Below are 24814 nucleotides of genomic sequence, written 5' to 3'. Positions count from 1 at the left end.
GCTGCTGAAAAAAAAGTCATATTTTAATATGTGGAAAGATATTTAAAAAAGTAATAGCATGCTATTTCATGAAATTGGAAAATCAGTCATAGTATTTGAAAACAAAGTCTCATGTTGAAAAAAAAGTCATAGCTTACAACGTCAACAAATATGAAAAATGCAAGAGTATAATATGTCGAAAAATATGAGAAAAGTCATAGTAGTATATCATTGGTGTTATTTTATTTTATTGTATACGACTTGGTTCAATTTAGCTATCTTCTCCACTGATCAATATAACTAATTATGCAATGTAGGCTACCCTTTTTTTATGTTAAAGATTGATTATTGTTCATTAAAAAAATGTCTTTGTTTTTTTACTTTTCGATTTCCGGGTCAAGTCACACTTCCGGGTGAGCTTGTTTATTTTTCAGCGGTCGCCGCTGGTTGTCAGTCAGTTAGCTCGCCAGTAGAACAGTGGACTTCACAGGAAGAAAATGTCCTGTATTGTTTTTAATTTATACAAGCAGTGCAACTTTAACAATTTAAACAAAGCGGACTGTTATTACTTTCAATATATTTGGATATACAGTGTTTTTTCGCTGTTTGAAAACTCCTGAGCCGGTGTGACTCAAGTGATGCAACATGGCAGCAACTCCTCTCAGTATGTGTCTCTTTTCCGCACTAAGGAGACACACTCGGTGTCAAAGCCGGGGATTAAACTCTTTGGCCGAGAGGACAGTGAGCCGGGTGTCCTCTGTGGTGACATGTAACCGCAGAGAGGGGGACCTTGACAGGAGACCCGGTGTGGAGCGGGACAGGAGAAGCGGTCAGGACAGCAGCAGCTCTCCCCTGCTGCGGTCACTCTCTGTGGGGCTGGGACTCTGCGCTGTAGCTCTTCTGGACAGTCGAACAGATGAACAAGTAGAGGACGGTAGAGTGTCTTTATCCGGGCGGCTTCTTGGACTCACCCTGCCATCAGCTCACTGTGCCTCTCCCTTTAAACCCGACACCCCCCGGTATAAATACAACTTTATTGCAGATGTGGTGGAAAAGTCTAATCCAGCTGTAGTGTACATTGAAATCGTGGGCAGGTGAGTTGAGTTAAAGACTGTTTTCCTTCGTGGTGCATGTCGTTCAACCGTGTTTTAAAAAAAAAAAACACAATGATAATAAGCTTCAACAATACAATAATGGAAGGAAAAACAACATGGGTATTGATGAGAATTATTAAACAATAATGTACTTTTAGAATATTGTAGCACACTATCAGAGAACTTGATAAATACCTTAAGGTAGGTCCTGTTCACCAACATCTTGAAGAAGCTGCATGTTTCTTAATTGCTAAAATAATGTTTTGTATTCCTCTCTCTGTGCAGATTAACTTATTAATGAATTTCCTTTCCAGGCTGAATAAATAAACTACTGTTACTGTTTTACAGACACCCATTTTCAGGAAGAGAAGTCCCTGTGTCAAATGGCTCTGGTTTCATCATCAGCAGTGATGGTCTCATCGTCACCAATGCTCATGTTGTGGCCAACAAGAGAGGCGTCCGTGTGAAGCTCACCAACGGGGACACGTACAATGCCACTGTGCAAGATGTTGATCAAGCAGCAGATATTGCCACCATTAAAATCACTGCAAGGGTAAACAACTGCTTAAATAACTTTGTTGTTTATTTGTTTACCTCACTGGAAGTGCTTACATCACTGTAACAGACAGGAACAGATCATTTAGACAGGATCAGATCATTTAGAAGTAATAACAGTTAAGAGAAAGAACACAAGAAAACGACAAAATTCAGCAATTGCACTTGGTATTAACATGATTTCATGATTTCAGCCTGTCTAATGGTCAAGATCATAAGATACGTCAGATCATTGTATTTTCTTTGTCTTCAGTTAAATAGTCTCAATGCTGTACCAACTCTGAAGAGAGACTGCATCTTTGCCTGAGAATTACAAGCTCTACTTAAAAACCACTATAGTAATACTATGTTTTCACCCTTTCAAAAGCATTACTGTTATATTTATAAAAAAGGCAGGACACTTGCATGATAAGAGCATCGGGCCAATTGATGAAATAGTAAGCTTTATCCCCTTGATGTACGACTGACCTACGAGCAGTGTGGATGTGTCTATTAATCGCTATCTCTCCGCCTACCCTACATGCATGCAGAATCCTTTACCAACGCTCAGCCTCGGTCGCTCATCCGACATTCGACAAGGAGAGTTTGTGGTTGCCATGGGGAGCCCGTTTGCTTTAAGGAATACAATCACGTCAGGAATCGTCAGCTCGGTACAGAGAGGCAGCAAGGAGCTGGGTCTGTCCAACTCCAACATGGACTACATCCAGACTGATGCAGCTATTGATGTGAGTTTCCTGCTGTCATTGTACTAAAAGGATATAAATGTACACAAAAACATATTGCTTTGACTGTATGTTACTCTGACACATAAATGTTATGAACAATGGGGTCAGCAAAAACCCACGCTCGCTAAGAAGAAGTTCTGTGATTCCGAAATGTCTCATATTAACGTCATGCTTTGATTTTCTGTTCTGCAGTTTGGAAATTCTGGAGGTCCCCTGATTAACTTGGTGAGTCTCAGATTCAGTTTAAATGTTCATCATCACCAAACCTGTTCTGTTTGTGGCTTTAGATTAGACTTTTAGTGATTTAAACGTAGTGTTGTGACAGTTGTAAATGCTACATGAAAGAACCCTCTTTATTTCACTTCCTGTTCCATTAGGGTACCTTTTTATTGTTACAGGATATGTTAACTGAGTGTGGGGATGATGTGTAATTAGTATAACCTTTAAAACGTTTTTAATTGTTTTAATGAATACAAGTAGCTTCCTACCAACTTGAAAAAACATCCCTTTCAATGACACTGCACACGTTTCTGAACCTAACTGGACTTTGATAGCCATAACATGCAATCTGAATGTTATCTCTGCTGTAATTAGGATGGTGAAGTCATTGGTATAAACACGATGAAGGTCACAGCTGGAATCTCCTTTGCTATTCCATCTGACCGCCTGCAACTCTTTCTGGATCAAGCATCAAAAAAGAAGAGTAAGAATCAGAATCTCAAAACTGTCCAAAGTGTTCTCTGTAGCATTTAACTGTTTCCTCTTTAGAAAGCAAAAAAAGGTTTTACACTTCCTGTTTTTGTGCATCCTCTTCCAGATACTTGGTCTGGCGAGTCAGAGACGAAGCGGCGGTACATTGGCGTGATGATGCTGACCCTGACGCCGAGGTAAACGCTTAACAAGTAGGACGGGCTGCAGAAAAAACCTAGTAGAGGAGTTACAGCAGCGCTGGGTCCAAACTGAAATGTTTCTGTTTTTCCATTTGTTCCAGCATCATCGCAGAGTTGAAGTTGAGAGACCCATCCTTCCCTGACGTGACACACGGCATCTTGATTCACAGAGTAATCATGGGCTCCCCGTCCGACAGGTAAGCAGACTGTGGATGTAGATGACTTACCATTCTAGCGTGAGTGTGGAAAACCTAGAAAAGTATTTTCCACACCTGAAAAAGTCATGGAATTATAAAAAACCTTGAACGTTTCCGAGAATAAATCGAATTTTTATTTATACATATGCTGATTACCCCTGGTTGGAGGTGGAGCTTTGCAATGTTTTCTATAGTAGGCAATGAATTTAGCATGTATATGTTGCTGCCAACCCATAATACTGTGCTCCTTGTTTCAGAGCTGGCATGCTACCAGGAGACGTGGTGTTGGAGATTAATGGAGTGAAGGTGAACACCTCAGAGGAGATCTACAAGGCTGTCCGCAGCAGCGACGAAATCACCATGGTGGTGCAGAGAGGACAGAAGTGGCTTCGACTGCAAATTACTCCAGAGTTCACCGAGTGATTCTTTCAGAGGGTCACATGATTAATACATGTTGTAATGTTTGATCTTAAGCTCTAGCATTTGAGGACTTTTGTTAAATATTTTGTTGATACCTCAAATGAAAGTATGTATTGCCTGAAACGGTCTTTCTCGACAAGGCTGTTTACTAAATAATGATTTGATGTCATTTCTAGAATCAAACAGTTTGAATCGTCGTAACCTGCCAGCACCTAAAGACTTTAATGGCTGGTCTAGTATTTATTCACCGGTTTCCCACAGTACAATAAATATGTTTTCTACCGCTAGAAAATGTGCCTAAACTAGTCATGTAATGATTTGTTTTCAGAGCCCAAAATACAGTGTTTGTGAAAAAAGGAAATCTGAAACAATATACCCCATACAAGCCATTTAATATTCGACGGCAACAAGAAGCATGAGCGACCCAATAATATGGCATGGATCAATGGTATTAAACTGAGCCAACAAGTTTGACAACTCACAATTGCTAACATGATAGTGATCACACAAGTCAAATATGAATATCCCACTTATTTTAACATACTGGTTTGAGTATGTCACGCACAGTATAAACTAAAAACATGAATTCACTTCATGTTAGAGAAAAAAAAGAAGCAAATTCTCCATGATGAGAAGCAATTAAAAACCAAAGTGAGGCGCTTACTCTCAGATTTCACCTTGAGACTAAGAAGCTGTGAAGCCCAACTGAGTAAATACAATTTTCCCTGGTAAATGTACAGTAACACACACTTACAGTAAAGTAATAAAGTGACATGTACTGGACTGCTACACAATTAAATTACCTAAAAAACTGATAGCTATTAAATGGAGATAACATTCAAACCACCTACGGTTTAAAAAATATGTTCATACTTTCTGGACTAAAGACATCTTGTTAAGTACGAGTACTACAACATACAAGTATGGGAGGAAAAATAAAATGGTTCAAATCCCATTAGAACGACTTTAAAAAGGCATAATATATATTGCTGGTAATATTTTTATTTTTAAGAAAATATAAATTGTGCGACTGAAGCTTACAATACACTGCTGGCAGTAGTGCCAGGGTCTGTGGTGAGCTGCTGGAAAAGGGTCATCTGTCGAGGCGTTGTGTGCTGAGAGACTCCCCGGGAAGAGAGGAAAGACAAAAACAATAAAAACGACATTTGGACATCTTGTGATGCCTGAACCCCTTGCACCAAAAGCAAGATGCTGCCATGGTGTTTGTCACGGTGGAATGCTGCAGATATCACATGGGTGCACGAACAGCGGACTATAGTCAAACTCATACAGATACATAAATAAGGGGCAGTGGGGGGGGGGGCGACATTTAGGGTCACGCAGAGGGAGTGACAATATGAGGGAGAAATTGTAGTGTCCAGCAGTGGGCAGAGAGTCCAATAGAAGTTAGATGACATTGACATGGTCCAGAGCGCACAGCAGCTCCTCTCCCTGCAGCAGGCACTGGCGGCCCTGCAGCGGGGCGTTCACCTCGCAGTCGTCCCGGGTCAGATGTGGCAGGCTGAAGAGGGAACTGGTGTTCTCCGATGTGCAGCCCAGCAGACGGCTCGCCATGTCTGAGGAAGAACGAGATATTAAAGAGTTATGATTCTATTGGTGTTTAGTGCTTACACTGTATGCTGTTTAAAAGCCCTAGGTTGCTCCTTGGTCTGTATATAAAAAAACAGACTTAAGTATTTATTTCTGATCTGCTTGAATCACCTGAAGGCAGCAGGAGTATGGTCCTGGTTGTTCCTGACTCTGAGGCCTTCAGCTTTTTGCCCTGCTCCACTTGTTCCTGGGGCAAAGTACCCTAGGAAAATCATCAACAAAATGACACTCAATATCTCCATCTGTACACATAAAGTAGGTTCTATGAAAAACACATTTGAATGTTGGGGCGTTACCTGTCCAATAATCTCTTTTATGTCACCCATTTTTCTTTTGCGCTGTGCATTCTGGGCTGCCAGGGTCCTGAGCGAGACTTCTTTGTCCAGCTGTGGGGTCCTGCGGCACAGTAATGGTTATTAGCAAACACAAAAAACCATTACAAAGCAACACATGTTGTGCATTTTGGGGACTTACCTCATAGCAATTATGGGGGCCGTTTGAGGGGCCCTGAGAAGTGCTGGGGATGCTGTGCGGCTGCCTGGTGCACTGACCGGGGAGAAGGGATAGCTGTGGATGTCCTGTGTGATGTGGATTGGAGAGCTCTGCAGGGATTTGACAGGTCCACAGGAGAGAGGCTCCTCTGGGGTCAGGCTGCGCAGCTGGAAGTCATCGTCCATGGGGATGTAGGGAGCCAGCATCTCCAGATCTAAGTCTTCCATCGCCTTCATGGGAGAAAAAAGAGGATAGAATCAGAAGGCAGAAACCTTTAGTGTTTAGTGTTTCAAGAAATCTCCTGGCATTGTTACCTGTGTGGTGAAGAGGTTCTTGGGATCTGTATCAATGGCAAACAGCTTCTCCACAAAGTCTAGTTTGGAATCTGATTTCATCTCCGAGTCCATGGGGAAACAAAAGTCCATGAGACTGCCAGCCTAAAGAGAAAAGAAGTCCAAGGTCATTCACTTCTCAGTACATATTCGTAAGTGAAGGGTTCATACAACTACAAACAGTAACATTCAAGCACATTGAAGGCTTCGAACATCATATGTTAATTGTTAATATAAATGGCAATTGCGAAATATAAAGTTTACAGAATTAGTTTATATCTATTACTCTATTTGTTTATATTACAAGCTGTTCATAGTAACAGTAAGTGGAGAAAAAGTGTGTGACAATAATTGAGTGTCTGACCTCTGCTGATCTGAGGCTGGTGAAGGTGCTGGACGGAAAGCTCTCAGCTTTGGCAGCCTCAGAGCTGATGGTGCTGACATGGAGGGGCTCGCACGGCGGCAGAGGGGAGAGAGGCAGAGCCAGCTTGTCACTGGTGGAGGGAAGCATTACATCGTTGTAGAGGGGGACCTCTTTCACCAGCTGGATCTCTGAATCTGTATCAGGAGAGAGAGGGAGGTTAGAATCGATCACCCAGTGTATAAACCCTTATTAACTGCTGGGGAGAAGTTTAACTCATAAGGCGCCATCAGAACTCTTTAGTTCTGATGAACTAAAGCAGATCGCGTTCACACCGGAATAAGTCCCCGAGGGAGGATTAGGCAAATGAAGCCGCTGACGTCACTTCTTCTGCTTTGGGTTTACTGGCAGGCCGCAAACAACTTCACGGCGTATACTGCCGTCGGAAGTCCCCGGAGTTGGGGACTGGCTTCAGTAGATGCTGCTGAAGCCTTTCAAGTGAATCGCCAGAACGCCGACACCTCATCACTCCAATGTTTTTTTTTGTGTTGCAATTAGTTAGTCTCTCTCCGTTGGTGCGCTAGGCTATTGCTAATAATGCTAATGCCAGCAAATACAATGGCGGCTTCACAGCATGTTTCCGTGTTTTACGGGGCGTGGTTTGCAATCCGCCCAGGCAATCAGAAATGGAAACTTTTTTTCCCCAGGAAAGTACCTGCTCTCTAGCAGGGACTGAAAAGGGGGTGAAAAGGTTCTCATGAACTAAGTTCTAGTTACGGATTTTTTTGGTGTGAACGCAACATTTGAAGAACTATCGGAACTATACTGGGCCTATAGTCTAGACTGCAAAAGTCACTTCAAGTAACTCTAAAGCGACCGTCTATTTTTTTTTAAATGTGTGGGAACTCCTGATCTGTTTTTACATCAACACGGATGCATATGATGGTCATTCAGACCTACAGTGGAAAAAGAACTTGAAGCATTTTGAACCAATGAAGTGCCCCACACCTAATACAATTAATAACTAATCAGCAAAAAAGGAAAAAATAGCATAAATAACAATAAATTCAATAAAAGTAGTATTGTTTAATTTAGCATCAACCTCGCGTATTCCTGCGTATGTGTCTTCTGCGTGAGACGTTTGAGTGAATAATATGTGTGATATGTTTGTGGTGTGGACGAGGGGTTAGAGTGTGTTTGTGTGTAAATGAGGCCACGAACCAGGGCAGCTGAAGTCCAGGGAGATGATGGCGTCTCCGGCAGCCGGGGCCAGCAGGTTGAGGGCCTCCGGCTCCTCCTTCAGCTGGTCGTACAGGCTCACAAACGTCTGGGCCTCTGCGGCCTGAGTGAACAGTTTGATCACATCCAGCTCTGGGCCTTTCTCCTCCACCTCCTTCAGGGCCGGGGACATGTCCAACTCCCTGATCTCCACCACAGCCTTCACTTCCTCCTGCTGCTCCTCCTCCTCCTCCTGGTCCACTGGCTTCACATCCTCCATCTGCTCCAGAGACAGGACCAGTTTCTCCTCCTGGATGCCACTGTAACAGAGTTATGTTAGGATTAGGTTCTCTGAGTGCAAAGGCTCTGAAAATATGCAGAAAGAAATTGTAGTATGTCTTTTTTGTACAAACCAGCTATTTCACTTCACCTAAAACTAAACAGCTGACTTCATTACAATCTCTTCTGAAATACTGTTCAAAGAGCCTTTATAGTACCTGAGCACAAAGTTGAGGCAGACGATGCACTGTGGCTGAGAGTTCTTGTTGTTGTAGATGACAGTGGCTTGTGTTTCCACCCACACAAAGCCGCCTCTTTTAGCCAACATCCGGTACTGGCCTGTGCTTACCTGGCCCTTTGCAAACACTAAAAGCAAAGAAACGGGAGGTAAAGATAGATTCAGACATTTGGCTGAAGGTTTAGCAAAAATAACAGGTTTGTTGTGGATTTAAGAGCAAGATTGAATTCATGCACTCATGTTGTTCATGCTTACAGTTGTGGTGAGTCTTGGTAAGATGGTCTGAGTCCATAGCGTGATAGTACTCATACACAGAGCGGTTCAACAGGTCGTCCGGGTCATAACCCATCAGCTCAGTGATCCTGGACAAGCAAACAAAAGATGACTTCCTCCACTCACTCACACTCAGCTTCTGCAGTATCTCCACTGAACACTAGGGGGCTCTGTGTGACCATGTTAGTGAGAGCTTTGGCAATGAAGCCCAATAGAAAGTACACGGCTGGTTGAAGCAGCTGAATACATTTACGTTAAGATTTGCAATATTCACTCAGGACCAACGCACCTCTCGTCACAATAGGTGAACTTCATGTCCATTGTGTGGCGGCTGAGAAATGTCTTGGTGTCCAGAGGGACCTCGATGTTGGAGGGGTGTTGGATGGGGTCGCAGATCAGAACCAGGTAGGGGACTGTGGGCTCCTTGTGTCCGTTGGGAGTCTCCTCAGTGCAGCCGTCATACACACGGACATGACCAGAGCAGTGGAGCACCTGGAGAGCGACAACAGGAGGGTCTTTACACTTCTATTACCATTCCCAGACCCCATTGAGCGTTAACAGTTTTCCTGGATAAATAAATACATTCAAATACAGGGTGCTTTGAAATCTCCTCAGTTATGTTGCCTCAGTATTTTGCCTAAACATATTGACTTTTTCTTTTCAATGTTTCTATACTTTAATTTGTGTAGGGGGAAATGCAATTGTAAAAGACATTTAAGAAGCACTCTGAGATACATTTGTGGTTAGGGCTTTGCCAATAAGTGAAGATTAGTCTTTTTAAATGGTGGGTTAATCATTTGAGTCGTAAGTTTTCATACTTACTCAACAGTTTTTCTATTAGGTCAATTACCAGTTAAAATATGGGTTGAATGCACTTTCCTATATGTGTATGTCAAACAGAGACACTAATGGTTTCATTTGTATTAGGACTAGTATAATGTTCTAATTTCCTTTGCACATTAGGGTTATTGGATTACTGCTGCTTTAAAAACATCCGCTACTCTAGTTTCTGCATTTAAACTTCAGTATTCTAACTCTTTCCCTACAGGCAATAATCAAATACAACAAGATTTTTTTTTTTTTTTTTTTTTAAATACTTCAACAAGAAAATATTAGTATGTGTTTAGTTGCTCTCTTTCCATCTTAAAGGCTGCGAGTGGGAAGTGGCTTTTAAACACAATAGCTGTCATTATCCAGTCTCGTGATTTGACATGCTCTACAACCCTGAAGGAAGCCTTTCACGTCATTGATAAAAGTTAAATAAAATAATCAGAAAGATAATATTTACCACTTTTGAGTCAGACTGTGGTTGAATGAAGTTTGATAAGCCTCACTCACATCCCTTGTGTTGATAAACATACTAGCACATGGTAGACTGAGCAAAGTGTTAATGGAATGAATTCCTCTAACCAAATGAATATGTATAACGATACTTGTTTTAACATTTCTAAAAGCATTTTCTCACCGATTCCTCTAGGGCCTTACCTTCCATGCAGCTGATTTGACATTCACAGTGCGGCCCCTGCTTGTGAGAGTGCATTTCATTCGGAGGAAGAAGCTGCGTGCTGTGTTTGGTTCCTTGGTCTTTTTAGAGCCTGAAATCACACAAACAGGAAGACATGCTGACCGAATCAATTGCTGTTTTTTTAATTTTAAATTGCCAACAGTTAACATTTGCATTCTCAGGAGACATTAGGCTGTGAAACAATGTGGTAAGCTTAGCCAATAGCCTGGTAAAAAAAAAAGAGGAAGTGAAGTACCCAGCTGTTGTAGCAGAGATAATATCAGCGTGCTAAATGGCACAGGAGGAAAGCAAATGTGGACCCAGTCAGGCGCTGATAACACATTCTGTTATAAAGCAAACGTCAGTGGGGAGAACTGGGAGGTTTTATCCTAAATCAGTTTCACATCAAAGTTTTGCTAAGAAACATAATTGAACTCCCTGGAAGAAAAAAAAAACATACTTAAACTAAATCACTGAAACAAAACAATGTAAATGTGTGTTGTGTGAGCAAAAAAGGAATTGTTTCAGAGATGGAGTGTTCTGTTACAGTAATGTTGAGTGAAGCTGGGTCACTTAAGTCCAAAAACTAGCCAACCTTACTCTAATCACGTTGGCCTCTGGACTGAAGTGGGGGAAAATAACTTGTTCCGATAGCCTCCTGGTCTGAGTTTGCCAGTTGAGAGTTATTTGTATTTCTTCCTGTTTGGTCTCTCACCTGTTTTGTGCACCAGCATCTCCCTCAGCTCTTCCTGGTCACAGGGATGAATGAAGTCAAACACACTGTATCCAGTCAGGTCAAACTGCAGAGAGAGAGAGAGAGCAGAGTGTTAGTCCATGTTGGTACATGCAGCTGATTCAGTAATGGTGTACAGTGTGGCAACTTTCAAACGTTTACAATTAAAGGCCTAATGTGTATTTCTCTGTTTATTGAACAGAATCTGTAAAAACTTACATAACGTTAACAATAACCATATTTTATTTTCTGCGTCTGACTCCATTTTCCATTGATCTTAAACTCTTTCCTCTGCGGTCTCTTTATTGTTGAGACACAGCAGGTCAAATCGGACCAACCTGTGCCAGCCCCAGGCACTTGTTGACATTCTCGGTGAGATAGATCATATCTCCGTCTTCCGACAGCACCATGAGAAAGCCCTCCAAAGCCTTTAGGTAGGAGCCGTTGAGCTGGGCATCGAGATCTGTTTCCTCCTCTGCCATTGGCTCTTCTGGAGGAGATAACATAGAGGGGAGGGATAGGGAAAAAAACAAAAACAAAAATAGATAAGTCACATGAAAAGACTTTATTGTCAAAAGAACTAGGCAGGACACTGCGACACAGAAAAACACACTACCCGCAGGTAAGAGATCTATGTTGAGCATATGTGTCTCTGAGAAGAACAGCTGATTCAGGGTTTGCTTTCCTCCCATGACACTGTTTTATCCCAGTGGGTCAAAAACGTGTTTTAATGTAGTATCTGGCACCTTTATCCAAATAGTTAATTCTCAGGATGCCTCTATGATAATAATGACAATGGTTACAGAATTTAATCATCAATGAAGTCCAGAATTATCTTCTTTTTTTTTATTTTATTTTTTAGATCGTATGTGCCCCAAGTTTGTGTCCTGACAGGTACAACAACAACAACAACAACAACAACAACAACAACAACAACAACAACAACAGCCGCTACTGACCAGTGCTCAGCAGTTTCCTCATGCGCAGGTAGCTGATGATGAGCCTCATGATGGAGGCCTTGTCCAGGCTGGAGCTGACGCTGTGGGGCAGGGGCAGCTCCTGGGCCAGCTCGTAGAAAACCTCAGACTCCTTCCCACGCCGGCTCCGCGCTGCATCCCTGGACTTCTCCTTCCTCCGGTCCGAGCTCACCCTGCGGGGGACAGGAGGTTGGTCAGCCACAGCATGGCCACACACTGCTTCTGATCCCACTATGCACACTACAAGAGCTGACATCCTGACTAAGTGTGTGTGTGTGTGTGGGGTCTGCTCTGCTGTCACAGAGGAGGCAGCAGCAGCTGGAGTCTGCAGCAAGCAAGCTCTCAGCCAAGCAGCTGTCTGGACCCCCGTCAGACTCATTTACATACATGGCTATCTGCAACTGTCTTATTGGCTGCCGCCCCCTCAGTGATTGGCTGGGGGCCGGGCATGGACTCCTCTGTCTTTCTCTTGGTGCACAGTCGAGCTACAGTGCGACACCAATCATCCTGACATTTATGAGTCTGGGCGAAAGAATCCACAGGGGGGAGAATGATAATGCTAACACAGAGAAACACAGACTCAGTGACGACTTCACACACCCGGACAAACTCATTTGACCTGAATATCGCGATAATAAAATGAACTGATATTGAAAAGTACCAAGTTCAGCCCTTCTACTGCTTTCAGTAGACAGCAAAACATTACAACACATTTCAGATAAATAACAACTGAAAGTATTTAAAACATTCATTTGCTGAACATATCTAACATTAAAACTGAATACAAAAGGCACCGATAATGTTTCGAAGAGCAATATCTACCCATCTCTCTTTTATCTAACTCAAACATATCACAGAGTGAACTATCATGATCTTTATGCGTAGAGGTTGTTACGCACGTAGTCATTGCGATCACGGTAAAAATCAATATATTGTGCAGCCCTAATAAGAATCCCTCAAAACTGCCATCTACTAGCTCAGGTTCCATATTAGATGAAGCGTTCGTCCAGGCATTTATCCAAGGTCTGGCTAATGGACTCTCAACACACTGTAAACAAGAACTTAAGTCCTGGCAGTGTTTTAAAAATGAAAAAAGAGGCAGACTTTAAAAAGGACACATTGAATTGTTCAAGTTACTATACAAATGCTTATGTTATTTGATGGATTTCTCGATATGGAAAACCGTGACTTTCAAACCAGGAACTAATTGAGTTTTATTCGTAAAAGTGGGCATGTGTGAAGCTACGCCAACAGAAATAGACTGGCTAAATCTGCAACATAATAGTCAACATTAGTGCTGGTGCCATTATCTCCCTCTCTCACAACCACAACCTCGTAACCTCAAATGCATTTGGCCAATGGAGCAGCATCAAAATGGATGGCAGTTCAAAAGTCCTTGGCTTTGAAATGTACACCTAATTGAAATTGATCTGTTGTGTACTTACAGCAACGGCCAAGGCCATGCTGTTATTTAAGGCTCTCTAACAATGTAGCCTCCTGAATATCAAATTGTCTGGCAGGGTAACAGACAGGTCTCTCATAGGGTAGAGAATAGGGAGAGTGTTTGGTTATGTGCCAAAACTTTACATCCAATAGAGATTTCAGATCAAATAAAAATACCGGTCAATGGATTCAAATCTTCTCCAAAATGCATGGGTTCTTCCTAGGCCCATGCAGCACCTCAGAAGTCAGGCCACTAGTTCTTCCGTAACCATGCTTGTTAACAAACCAAACCAAGAAACAAAACATCCTTGAAAGAGGTAAAATAAGCGATAAGCTGAGTACAAACAGTGCAGAATGAAATTGATCACTTTCAACCTTAAGAATTCAAACCAAAAAACAAACAAAGATGTAACCACTTAACCCATGTTGGATCTTTGCCCAACCACAATAGACCTCTTTCCTTGTTCATCTAATCCCAGTTTGACGAACAAAGGCCCACGGAAAAATATATGACCTAATTGAGGTTCTTGGTTGTGCATATACATACAATCCTCCCCCTCCTCTAAAACATGTTAATGTTTACTGTGATATAAACAAGTTTCAACCAAGTCTTCAATTACAGCCATACGTGTATACATTCATCCTCATGTTTGCATATTTGCCGATACCACACACAAATATTTGCAACATCTCCTGTCAATCCCAGAGGACGAGTCACTTTGAAAGGCGATCGCAGATTAATGCAAACACCTTGGGATCAACATATTTCCTTTCTTTCAAATCTGACTTTGGCACTTACTTTAACAATATCACCTCCAACCTACATTCAAGTAAAGTAGTTAATGTGTCATCAGAGGGAAATGTATCACAAATGATTAACAAACCACGGTAGACAGGGACACTAAAAGTCCTCTTGCTATAGCTAGTGGCTAAGCTTCTGATGATCTAATGTCCGACTAACTTCACACATTGTAATCGGCTGCCCTTCCACTGAAGGCTGATTGATTATTACAAATTATTTTCCGTTGTAGTGTCTGCAAGCCGTTGTGTCACATGCCTTCATGCAAATCCTATGCAAATGAATTAATCTGTAATATTCCTCTGCTGACAGGGACAGAGGAGAGACATGAACTAAGCCTACATTCAAACAGTAAAGTGTCTGAGTCCCTGCGTGTTATTACTACAATACAAACGATTCAGAGGGGAAGGAAACTTATTCAAACATACAGATCATAAAATAATTCAGAATGTAGATAAAAGCAAACCCCTTAACCGTATCAAATGTGTCAAACGAAGCCCCGTGACAGAACGGTCACAATAAACCCACAAATAGTTATGCAATAATCAGGCTGTAAGGTGCAAATGATGCCCTTGCGCTGACCAGAGGTGGTAAGTAGTGGAGTACAAATACTTCATTACTGTACTTAAGTACATTTTTCTGGTATCAGTACTTTACTACTACTTATTTTTCTGACGACTTTTTACTTTTACTTCTTACATTTGTAACACAATATACCTGTACTTTCTACTTCTTACATTTTCAAAACAGGCTCGTTACTTTAGTTTGAATCTGTGTTTGGTGGCTTGATCATTATTATTTATTATTTAGAGTCATGGCGTGCCTATTGATTTTAACACGATCAGTGTATCCATCATTTCCTGGTCTTTTCTAAGCAAGAAGGACAAATGACCACTTTGTCATTTTGCCATTGTTCAGCATCAAAACATTCATTATTGTTCTATTAATATAAAGTGAGGTCAGTTACTCTTTATAACAGTTGGTAGTTATGGGTACTTTACGTACATTTCGAAGCCCATACTTCTTTACTTTTACTTGAGTAGAGAAGTTTAGTCAGTACTTCTACCAGTCTTTTTAAACACGAGTATTTGTACTTCTACTTGAGCAAAGGACGTGGGGGGCGGGTAGCGTCTCGCAGCGGAGAAACTGGGACGCACTGGGACGACTGGGACTGTGACGGCTGCTAGTGGAGCCTCGCAGCAACTCTGCTTTCTGCACCACAATCTGGTGCTGCTGAATTGGGACTACTCAACGCCATATAGAGAGAATGATATATATATATATATATATATATATATATATATATATATATTCTATTATACGGCTCTGGGACTACTAAATGAGTGAGACTCAAATATCAGAAGTTCAGAACAAGTTTTTATTTTATTTTAACTTCATTTACTTTACTCAGGCTCACAGAGAGGAAACCAGTTTTAAGATGTTGAAAAGTTCATTAAACATAAAAAAGGCATTTCAAAGAAGTTGTGTTATTCTACATTTTGACAACAAGATTTTCAGATTTTACTGCAAATGCATATCGGTTCCAAATATCGGTTATCGGTCTCCTTGATTACTAATAATCGGTATCGACCTTGAAAAAGCCATATCGGTCGATCCCCAGTAGTTATGTAAACAAAGTGTACATTTTGAGTTGTAAACAGATTTGAAGAAGTGGATTGGAGTCACACATTTAAAACAAAACCGTGTAAATGAAAGTGGCCTAGACAATACTTACTACCAGTGTGTTATTATAGGGGCTGACCTATTCATGTTCTCCTGTCAGTCCTGCTCAGTGAGATGATAGTAAACACCGTCTTATCTGTTATATAATGCCGTTCGGGGTAACACCACAACTATCCTTATATGGGAATACATGTAGAGTATCGCTGAAAATAAAACCATTTTACAGACAAATAAACCATGGGCATACATTTAATACATGAATGGACAGTCTTAAAAGCAGCAGAGTATAATATCACCAAGGCATCACAAAAATGCTTTGAATATTTTAGTGGATAATAAAATCAATAGGGTTCCCTATTTTAGAAGTGGGATAAAAGAGCAACAGTAAGCGCTGTTGTAAGATATTTTCTTGTGTTTAGCTACTCAATAAATCATCAACCAAGAGTAGCGCTAGTAACTGCACCGCCATTATTTTGTCATGCGGGAAGAACAGTAAGGAGCCCTTAAGGGAAACACATAGCATATGAGGTAGCAACAATTATCGACAAAAAACACTTGTTTTTGAGTCACTATTACTGCAGTTTTGGGAGTAACTGGCCTTTGTCCAATTTTACGTTACAACAGATTACCAGTTTAAATGCTAAGTAAATCAGGTTTTTGTTTATCCCCATACTAAATATATCCGCTGTTGAATTTGATATTTTCACAGTTCATCAGTGGTAGCTTGAAGGCTTACATGTTTAAGTTCACAGTACACAAAAATAATGTACTACTTTCAAAAGGAACTCTTGTCCATGTCCACTGGGAGGTTTGGTCCTGGATAACACACTCTAAATGACCACTATTATAAATCATTCACTAAGCTAACATAACTCAAATACTACTACAACTGATAACATTGGGCCTATGAGCACCCACCAAGTCCACAGTACACCCTCCATTCTTAACAAAAAGAGCCTCTCCTTTGAGGGTCGGCTAGTCAGACTCAGCCAACAGCTTTAACAAATCCGCCTGCATCGGATAAAGTGTTTTACTTCAATTAAAAATAAATGTACGTTTTTTTACCCTTAAATTGGCAAGGGAAATATAGGGCTCAGGGAGACCATTCAACAATATCAGATTGTACACTTTAAATCATCTGTGCTACTGATCGTTGGCCTGTTTCACAAAACATACATTTGATTTTAAAATGGCTTACTTTGAGCATGACTTTAACATTTATTTGTTGCAATTTGGTATCATACTGTAGTTTACAGTTATCGTAATTCATAGTTATCATTATTTGTTGACTAACAAAGGCATCATGCACAAGCCCCAAACCTTAAAATTAATATAACATAAATCCAATTTAAGTATGGACAATAAGTCCATGGCAAAAAGGAAAGATTAAACACTGAATTATTCAATTTGGGTACATTTTGAACACCGAACTAAGGGCACTGGCAAATGCATTCAACAGGAAACATTTTTTATGTGCAACATATTGCAGACATTATGTATGGAGATATGATGTTAAAGATGTATCAGTACAAAGATAAGATTTGAAATCTTACTGCACAAAAAACCCCGTAAAAGTATTTTCCGACGTGTATCCTTTTGAAACGTTATCCTCCAGTGAAGAGCAACTTCTCAGCGCAATCAATCAGTCCTGACAATTAAAGCTTAGGAAGTTTAATCAGCTTTTTTTCCATTATATACCTTGTTGGCAAAACCTTCTCTATATTTATTTTTCACAGTAACATGCAAACGAATAGAGCTATATGGAAAATCCACAGAAAGCACGGTTTAAGTAGGGTGAAAATAATGCCTTAAGAGCACATCTCTGTCTTCAGCCACAAAAGCCACTTATCTCAAAAAAGTCTGCAAACAATCAATACCAATTCCCAGAGGTACAAGTTCTGACTTGTGCTCACAAAACTTCAAACAGGACAACCTCCAGATTGCCAGGCATCCCTACACACATTTGGCCACTCCTATTGACGTCAAACCCTAGTGATTAAGAGGTGAGACAGAAATAATACCTCAGAGACACCGGATAAAACTGCATCAAACCAGACCACATCTCGAAAATCACCGCATGGATGAAACCTAGCAAATATTTATTGAAACTACACGGGATGTTCAACTTTGAAAACGATATAAAGTGGAATTTTTGTAATTGGCTTATAGAACAAGTAATAGATAAATACAATAGATCATATTCTCACACATTCTCACCAGTATTTACTTGAAACTGAAAGGACGATAGCTACAGTCAACTATTAAAATGGGGGGACTTTTAATTGCATGTTATTTTATGTTTTCAAGGCAATCAGTTTATTGATTACACCATGTCAATATTTCAAATGAAAACGACCCTACTCTTTTACATTACGATGTAATTGATTGAGTGAAGCTTGTGAATGTTTTCACTGAAGTAGGTCAATGTACACCAAGAGGTCAACCTAACCCCTAGATTCTACCGGGTCCGTCTGCGCCACGGCGGTCACAGCGATCCCGGCCACTCTAGTCAATGGGTGCCATTCCACCAGACACACCGCGTTAAGGCTAGAACGGCCCCTACACACGGCGGCGTGCATTGACGCTTCAACGCTTCTGCTCATTCACTTTGAATGGGGTGACGTCATGCTTCACCGAACTGCATTGTGGGAGCAAAGCGTAGCTTTTCTCGCGGTGCTCGCTGCAAAAGTAGAGCAATGTTCTACTTTTGAAGCTTCGACGGAAGCGTCAGCCAATCGAATCATGTGCCAGTACAAGCTCTAGCCAATCAAACCGCTGCTTGTGTGTCCGGGACGGGAGATTCAGGTGATTGGTTGTTGGTCTAGCTTCAGATATGCCCGCCGGCAAGCGACAACGCACACCGCCGTGTGTGGCCGGAAGCGTGACAGAAGCGTCTCTGTGCTGGGCTCCGCTAAAAATAGGATGCAAGTCTATTTTCGACATGATGCGAGGCGTTGCATAGCGCCGGGCATGAAGTGGACCGGTCAGAGTATCCAGTCAATCCCCAAAATAAACTAGTTTTGCAGACCCTATCCCTCCGTAGTCTTTCAAGTAGGAGGAGAAATGCCAGCGTTATCCTCCGGTTTACAGGCATCTTTGATTCATGTCGTTTATAACTGGAATATTACAATTATTATTAACTTTGTCTGCACAAAGTAGCCTGTCCAGGAAATATGCCCAAGTCAACAAAAACTGTAAACCGGCATGCAAGAAGCTCCGCTTCTGAAACGCGCACGGGGGATTATGACGCTGGAGAAGATCGGACCAAAAACGCTGCGCAGACAGACCCGGTGGAATCTAGGGGTAACGGTATGTCCACAAGGCAGCGTTGCGTTGAAGCTTGCCGGTGGGCGTGTCTGGCGTGTGACCAACAACCAATCACATTAATCTCCCGGCCTGGACACACAAGCACGCAGTTGGATTGGCTAGAGCTTGTACTGGCATATTATTTGATTGGCTGGTACTTCCGTGACGCTTGAAAAGTTGAACTTTTCTCAACTTTCGAAGCGAGCAACGGATGCAAAGCAACGCGACGGAACCACAATGCAGTTCGGCAAAGCGTCACCCCATTCAAAGTGAATGGGAAGCGTCTCCGTTGAAGCACGCGACGTGGACGTACCATAAAACTCAACTCAGCCCAGCTGGAGTAATAGTTCTACTGAATGATAACTAGTCGATATAATCAATCATTCTGACAAAAGCATCCATTTGATCTGTAATGATTCATTAAACTAACTATATGACTATAACTGTAGTAAGTGTGTGACACACCACTTAGATGTATAAACTAAAGAATGATGCTGTTTTACCAAATTGCATTTCCGGCCACAGATAATTAGTGGCAACTAATACAATATTTTGGCCCTTTTCAAATGATTAAAGTAACTAAACAAGTTCAGCGAAAATCAAGGTTGTTTTAAATACAACTATTCCTAAATTATAACTTTCCATGACAATTTGAAAACTATATTTGATTACGTATCTAATTAAACTTAGCCACAAAGCCTAACCAAACCGGAAAAAATTGAGAAATTCAAACCAAGGACAACAACAAGCAACCTTAAATATTTCATCAGAAACCACACACCTCTCTCCAGCGCTGCTCACGTGAGGCTGGCAGCTTTCCACTATCAATGCTGACACATCACAAACAAACAGTACACCACTGTTAATTGGATACATTGAGGTATGTGTAAGAATTACAACAAATGTAAATAGAGCCAATGTTACATCTCAGAAGTCTCAACACAGATACAAACGTACAAACAATAGCATGCAAAGCCAAATTAACTTTAAAGCAGGGAGGTATCGGAAATTAAAAAGTAGGTGACTGTGTGGATGCCTGTTCAAAACATTGCAAACTTGAATAAATCATTTAAATTATATATTTGTGTCCGACTTTAATTTGTACATCGTTCTTAATGTGATGTATAGTAGCTTTAATAGCTGTCCATACCTTCAGACAGCCTAAGAGTAAAACACAAGTTGTTTATTCACAGCCCGAAAGCAGCTTCGAGATGACTGGATTATCTGTGACAAGTTGTGATCAGCTCAATGATATCAATTCTGTAGCTATTCTCCAGCGAGTAAGTTTTTTTATGAAATACCTGTATCTAACAAGACTCTACACTGTGCAGGAAAAACAATTACATACATGAAAATGTATCCATCCATGCCTTCCACGTGAACGCCCTCTTAGCTGGACGCCAGTGGACAGAGAAACAAATCCTGGGTTGATTTACCGAGTTGATAACCAGCGTCGTAGGACCGTTTAGCGAGATCGCGTTTGTTAGGGTTAGTTAAGCCAGATAACTCAAACATATCCAGGGTATCTTGAACTGGATTCGTAGTACAGGCCTTAGGTATATCGTTAGATGTAAACAAACGTCAACAGCTATATGACAGCTAGCCAGCTTTATTAGCATCAAGCTAACCATAATAGCGTCGCCAGCACGCGCATTTTGTCGACAAAACACGCGGCTCAACTAACAGTTAACCTTGAAATAAATCACATTAGGCCACACAAAGAGAAGAAAACAAATGGCATTTGAAGACAAAAGTTGTTAAGTCAGCTCTCAAACAACAGCATACCCTGCTGTGTAGCACTAGCTCGCATCAGCGTTACCTTTTCTTTTCTGGTACAGTTCCTGTGTCCATGTCAGGACGAAAGGACCCGAGTTGAATCTCTCTATCCGTATCCGGGCCGTCGAGAAATGAACCAAAATACCGCGTTTATTAACAGATATAAATCCGTAAATCCTCAGGCGCTTTGCATACGAGTTTTCACTGTGTATATTTTGTCAAAGCAATCAAGCTTTCATCCGCTAAAAAAGCCCACTCCTCTACTCTTATGTACTGTAGAAATGGTGCCACGCTGGAGAGAGAGGTTACTCGCGGAGACAGACAGTTGCGCTGAGAGCCAATAGTATGAAGCTGCTGAGAGGCTCCTCCCCCTGCCACCGCGGGGGCGCGCAGTCACATGCCTTCTCCACCGAGGACGCGCACAGGCAACCCGTGTAGAGCCACATACCATAATACTTTCACATTCACTGTGATCTATGACCAGAGGTGGAAAAAGCACTCAGATGATTTACTTAAGTAAAGCACTACTAGAAATAATTAAATACTCAGATACAGGTAACACGTCCTTCATTCAAAATTGAACTCAAGTAAAAGTATAAAATAAATTAAGTGCTTTTTATATCTGTTTTGCATCATGTTAGTATTCTGTACTGTGTACAAAGACATACTATATGTTACATTTCTGGATTTCCAGGAGCTGCGTTTTGCTGATGTTTACAGGAGTTTACATAGGGGTAGAGGACAACCATGGCTGTGCTTTTGCTTTGGCTGCAAATAAATCCTGTTCAAATGTCAAACCTAAACAGTTTCTTTTATTTTGATAATACTTGACATGACTTGAGTCAGATTCATGTCGTCTGTCCTTACCTCACCCTGCCCTGTCCCCCTCCAGTTCCTACACATATGTTATTTTAAACTGAAAAAATTATGTTATAATTTCAAACGATGTTAAATTTAATCAGTGTTTGTGTGCAAACTACATATATAAGGAGAAAGGGATTTTCTGTGTTGATATCTCTTCACCTCACTTTACCAGACTCCCAATATTTTCACAATGTTATAGCAGAGTGGTACATGGTGATGTAAAAAGATAATGATCATATAATCGTTATTAGAAAGTAGGTATTTCTACATTTGAGACATATTATCTTCAGTGACAAGCACAACATTATTGCTTGTGTGTGCTTTGGAGTTAAAAAAAATAGATTATACTTAACATTCACTGGCTTAGAGATGGTTTTGGTTATTTGCCTAAAGTGCTCCCAAGAGATTTCTTTAGAGATTTCTGTCCAGTCAGGCAGGCTCCTTCTCTCCTGCACTGAAATTATTCAAATTGCCTGGCATTCAGCTCTGGATTTGGAAGACATGATGTTTGTAAAATCATTTTCCAGCCACTTTTACAGCTCATTCAATTTTCTCTTTTATATTTTGCCATACAGTTATTCATCCTCTTACTTATCCCATGGTTGGTTTTAACATCTGGCTATGAGACATTTGGGCAATGCTTTGGTCGTCACTTCTCAGAACTGTTGGCACGTCAGTGTGTGTGAGACTCAGACTTTGAATCACAGACCAACAAATACATAGGAAGGCCTGGTATAGCTAGGCAATACTTTGTGAATTTCTTTGGTTGGCCTATAAACAGGTGTGGATGAGAAAACTGTTGAAAAGCATATTATGTGGATTTACAGGGTTCTTACACTATGCTAGTAGCTGAGCTTTACCAGAGAGGACTGACAATGTGTTACAAATTGTGTGTAACAGGTAATAGCAATAAAGATTACACAATTGCAGCAACTGATGTTTATTTATTTAGTCATTCTGATAAACTATATTATTGTCTGGAAGAAGTCTAAGGTGCTAGCCACACCTTTTTTCTACTCTTTTAGTCATTTCATAAAGGTGAACACATGCTCTTCCAGTTATATCTGTAAGAGCACTCTCTGCTGTGCAACAACACCATTAACACAATGCTTTCAAAGACAAATGTTGTAATGTGTGGGAAAGATTGCATTGTTGTTGTAATAGCAACCACTGGTTGATTGGATTCTGCTTTTTAAGTCGATTCCTACTCAGGGTAAGAACCATAATCTAATGCAACCACTATAGGCTGGGGTGCTGAGTGTGTGTGCTTAATCACAGAACTGATTCCGTGTTGATGCACGAAAAAGTCCTGGTGATGTCTATGTAAAGCATTTCTTTTGTCCTTATCTGTTGCCACATTCGGGGATATACATCATACAGCCAGGACAGCAGGGTCGAACACAGATTCAATCGAGCGGTGCAGAGACACTGCTGGCAGCCATCAGTAAGTCTCAGTAATGAAAGCGGAGACAAGGCTCCTAAATCTTGCGTCTCATTCAGACATTACCGGAGGAAAGCTGCCAAACAGGGCCACACTAATGGGTAAACAAAAAGTAAAGTAATTTAATCCAATGTCCCGTTCTTTGTATAGCACACACAGCTCATCTTTGTTTGAGCATGCTTGAAGTGGATTAGATGGTTGTTAAGTCCCTGAGATCAATGCACTTCTAAGTCATGGTTAATGATGTTTAACTGGGATTGACTCACAATAAGTAGAGCTTAGGATCTCATACTTGTTCAAATGTATTATTCGTAAGTAAAAAGAACTTTGCAGTAGCTACTTTTGAGATACTGTTTTCAGTTTCAGATTATACACACAGGCCTTTTCTTTATCGGATGCCACCCATTTGTATTCAGTCGCACATTCTTCCACAGGATAGGGGGCTGAGGAGATAAACAGATGTGGTGCCTGAAGCCTTCCTCCCTGTAACCAACAGGAAGAGACCAACTCCGTTCTGTAAGGTCGAAGCTGTTTGTGTGTCTGCAGGTAGAGAAGAGGGAGCACAAGATTCCTAACAATACAAGTAGCTTTTCCCTTTGTTGTTGTTTTATTTGAACAGTTTCTTATACTTATACCACCAACAGCAAATACTGTACTGAATGCATGCTTCTTAAAGTGCAACAGCATCATTCTTGTCTTCTTGTGTCTTCCTGTTTCTATCAAAAAGCGACAGTCATGACGTTGTGTGGTTTCCTGTTTATCCTCTACTGGTTTGCAACGACGGAATGATCTACTAAAGCCCCCTCGATGATGATGATTGGGCAATCTTATCCAGCTGCAGGGTTAAAGTTTCAAGTTCTCACTCTTTCTCTCTGTCTGCCTCCTCATTTTATATTCTCACAGCGACGGTGGTTTAAAAGTTCAGCTGGGAGCCTTTTTAATATCTGCAGATTTGAAAATGCTCCTTTGTTTACCCAGGCAGCCTGCCTACGGACCTGAAAGCTTTCTATGACTGAGTTTTCTGAGAGTGTGTGTGTGTGTAAGCAGAGAGCTGCGGACTCACAAAGTGATTACTTTTACTCTTGCGACGCACAAAGACTCAATTGAATCTGACAGTTACCAAACACCATCCTAGCATTCTTCCTATCCCCGGACAACTGTGTGGTAATATCAAAAGTTCTGGTTGTTTCACAGTAAGCCTGAATCACCACAGAGTTTTCACCTCTGATGAAGTGTTGCATCATTCTCAACATGCCTGATCAAATTACCGTACATGGCTAATCGTTGCCAAAATCTTTTGCAGGGTATGATTGATGAAGACATTATCTACTCTATTATCTGGAACTGACAGGGGCTACAGACAAATCATCTGTGTAAATTGTTCAAATGTCAATTTGCCAGTATGTGTGTCTGTGTGAATACGTTTTCTTACAGAGTAGGGTGACATCATTGAAAAACGATCTCATCTGCTCACTCAGTTTTTCCAGGATTTAAACTGGACGGTTCCAACTGGACACATTTTTCCTTTCTCTAGAAAATTCTGGAGCAAAAAATGAAACACAAAGCACGCCTTTATGCTTCGAAAAGGGCTTTTTCATTTTAAGGAACTGGACGCAAACTCATC

The 24814-nt window shown here is 41.1% G+C and overlaps 2 protein-coding genes across 3 annotated transcripts; one reads left to right on the top strand and one right to left on the bottom strand.

Annotated features, from left to right (window-relative positions):
- The first annotated feature begins 197 nt into the window (after positions 1-197).
- LOC307047081 (serine protease HTRA2, mitochondrial-like) lies at positions 198-4166 on the top strand. Its single transcript, XM_079693817.1, has 8 exons — positions 198-1073; positions 1422-1626; positions 2159-2353; positions 2546-2578; positions 2948-3056; positions 3171-3240; positions 3345-3440; positions 3698-4166. Exons 1-8 carry the CDS (start codon positions 625-627, stop codon positions 3861-3863), a joined length of 1323 nt encoding a protein of 440 aa, XP_079549943.1. The 5' UTR covers positions 198-624; the 3' UTR covers positions 3864-4166.
- Positions 4167-4233: 67 nt separating this feature from the next.
- hif1aa (hypoxia inducible factor 1 subunit alpha a) lies at positions 4234-21198 on the bottom strand. 2 transcript variants are annotated; one of them, XM_079693807.1, is made up of 15 exons: positions 20929-21198; positions 11861-12051; positions 11240-11391; positions 10884-10968; positions 10150-10259; positions 8954-9156; positions 8647-8753; positions 8372-8519; positions 7878-8194; positions 6660-6853; positions 6278-6400; positions 5946-6193; positions 5768-5867; positions 5583-5673; positions 4234-5437 (listed from the first exon to the last, which is right to left on the bottom strand). In XM_079693807.1, the coding sequence occupies exons 1-15, from the start codon at positions 20958-20960 to the stop codon at positions 5268-5270; spliced, it is 2271 nt and encodes a 756-aa protein (XP_079549933.1). In that variant the 5' UTR covers positions 20961-21198; the 3' UTR covers positions 4234-5267. The 2 variants fall into 2 exon arrangements, with proteins under 2 accessions (XP_079549933.1, XP_079549934.1); XM_079693808.1 differs by lacking the exons at positions 11240-11391; positions 11861-12051; positions 20929-21198 and adding an exon at positions 11121-11153.
- Positions 21199-24814: the final 3616 nt, after the last annotated feature.

Source organism: Notothenia rossii, assembly GCF_949606895.1.
Source record: "Notothenia rossii genome assembly, chromosome: 7".
Taxonomy (NCBI): domain Eukaryota; kingdom Metazoa; phylum Chordata; class Actinopteri; order Perciformes; family Nototheniidae; genus Notothenia; species Notothenia rossii.
Note: the sequence above shows the minus strand (reverse complement) of the source record. Positions and strands in the feature narration are given on the sequence as shown.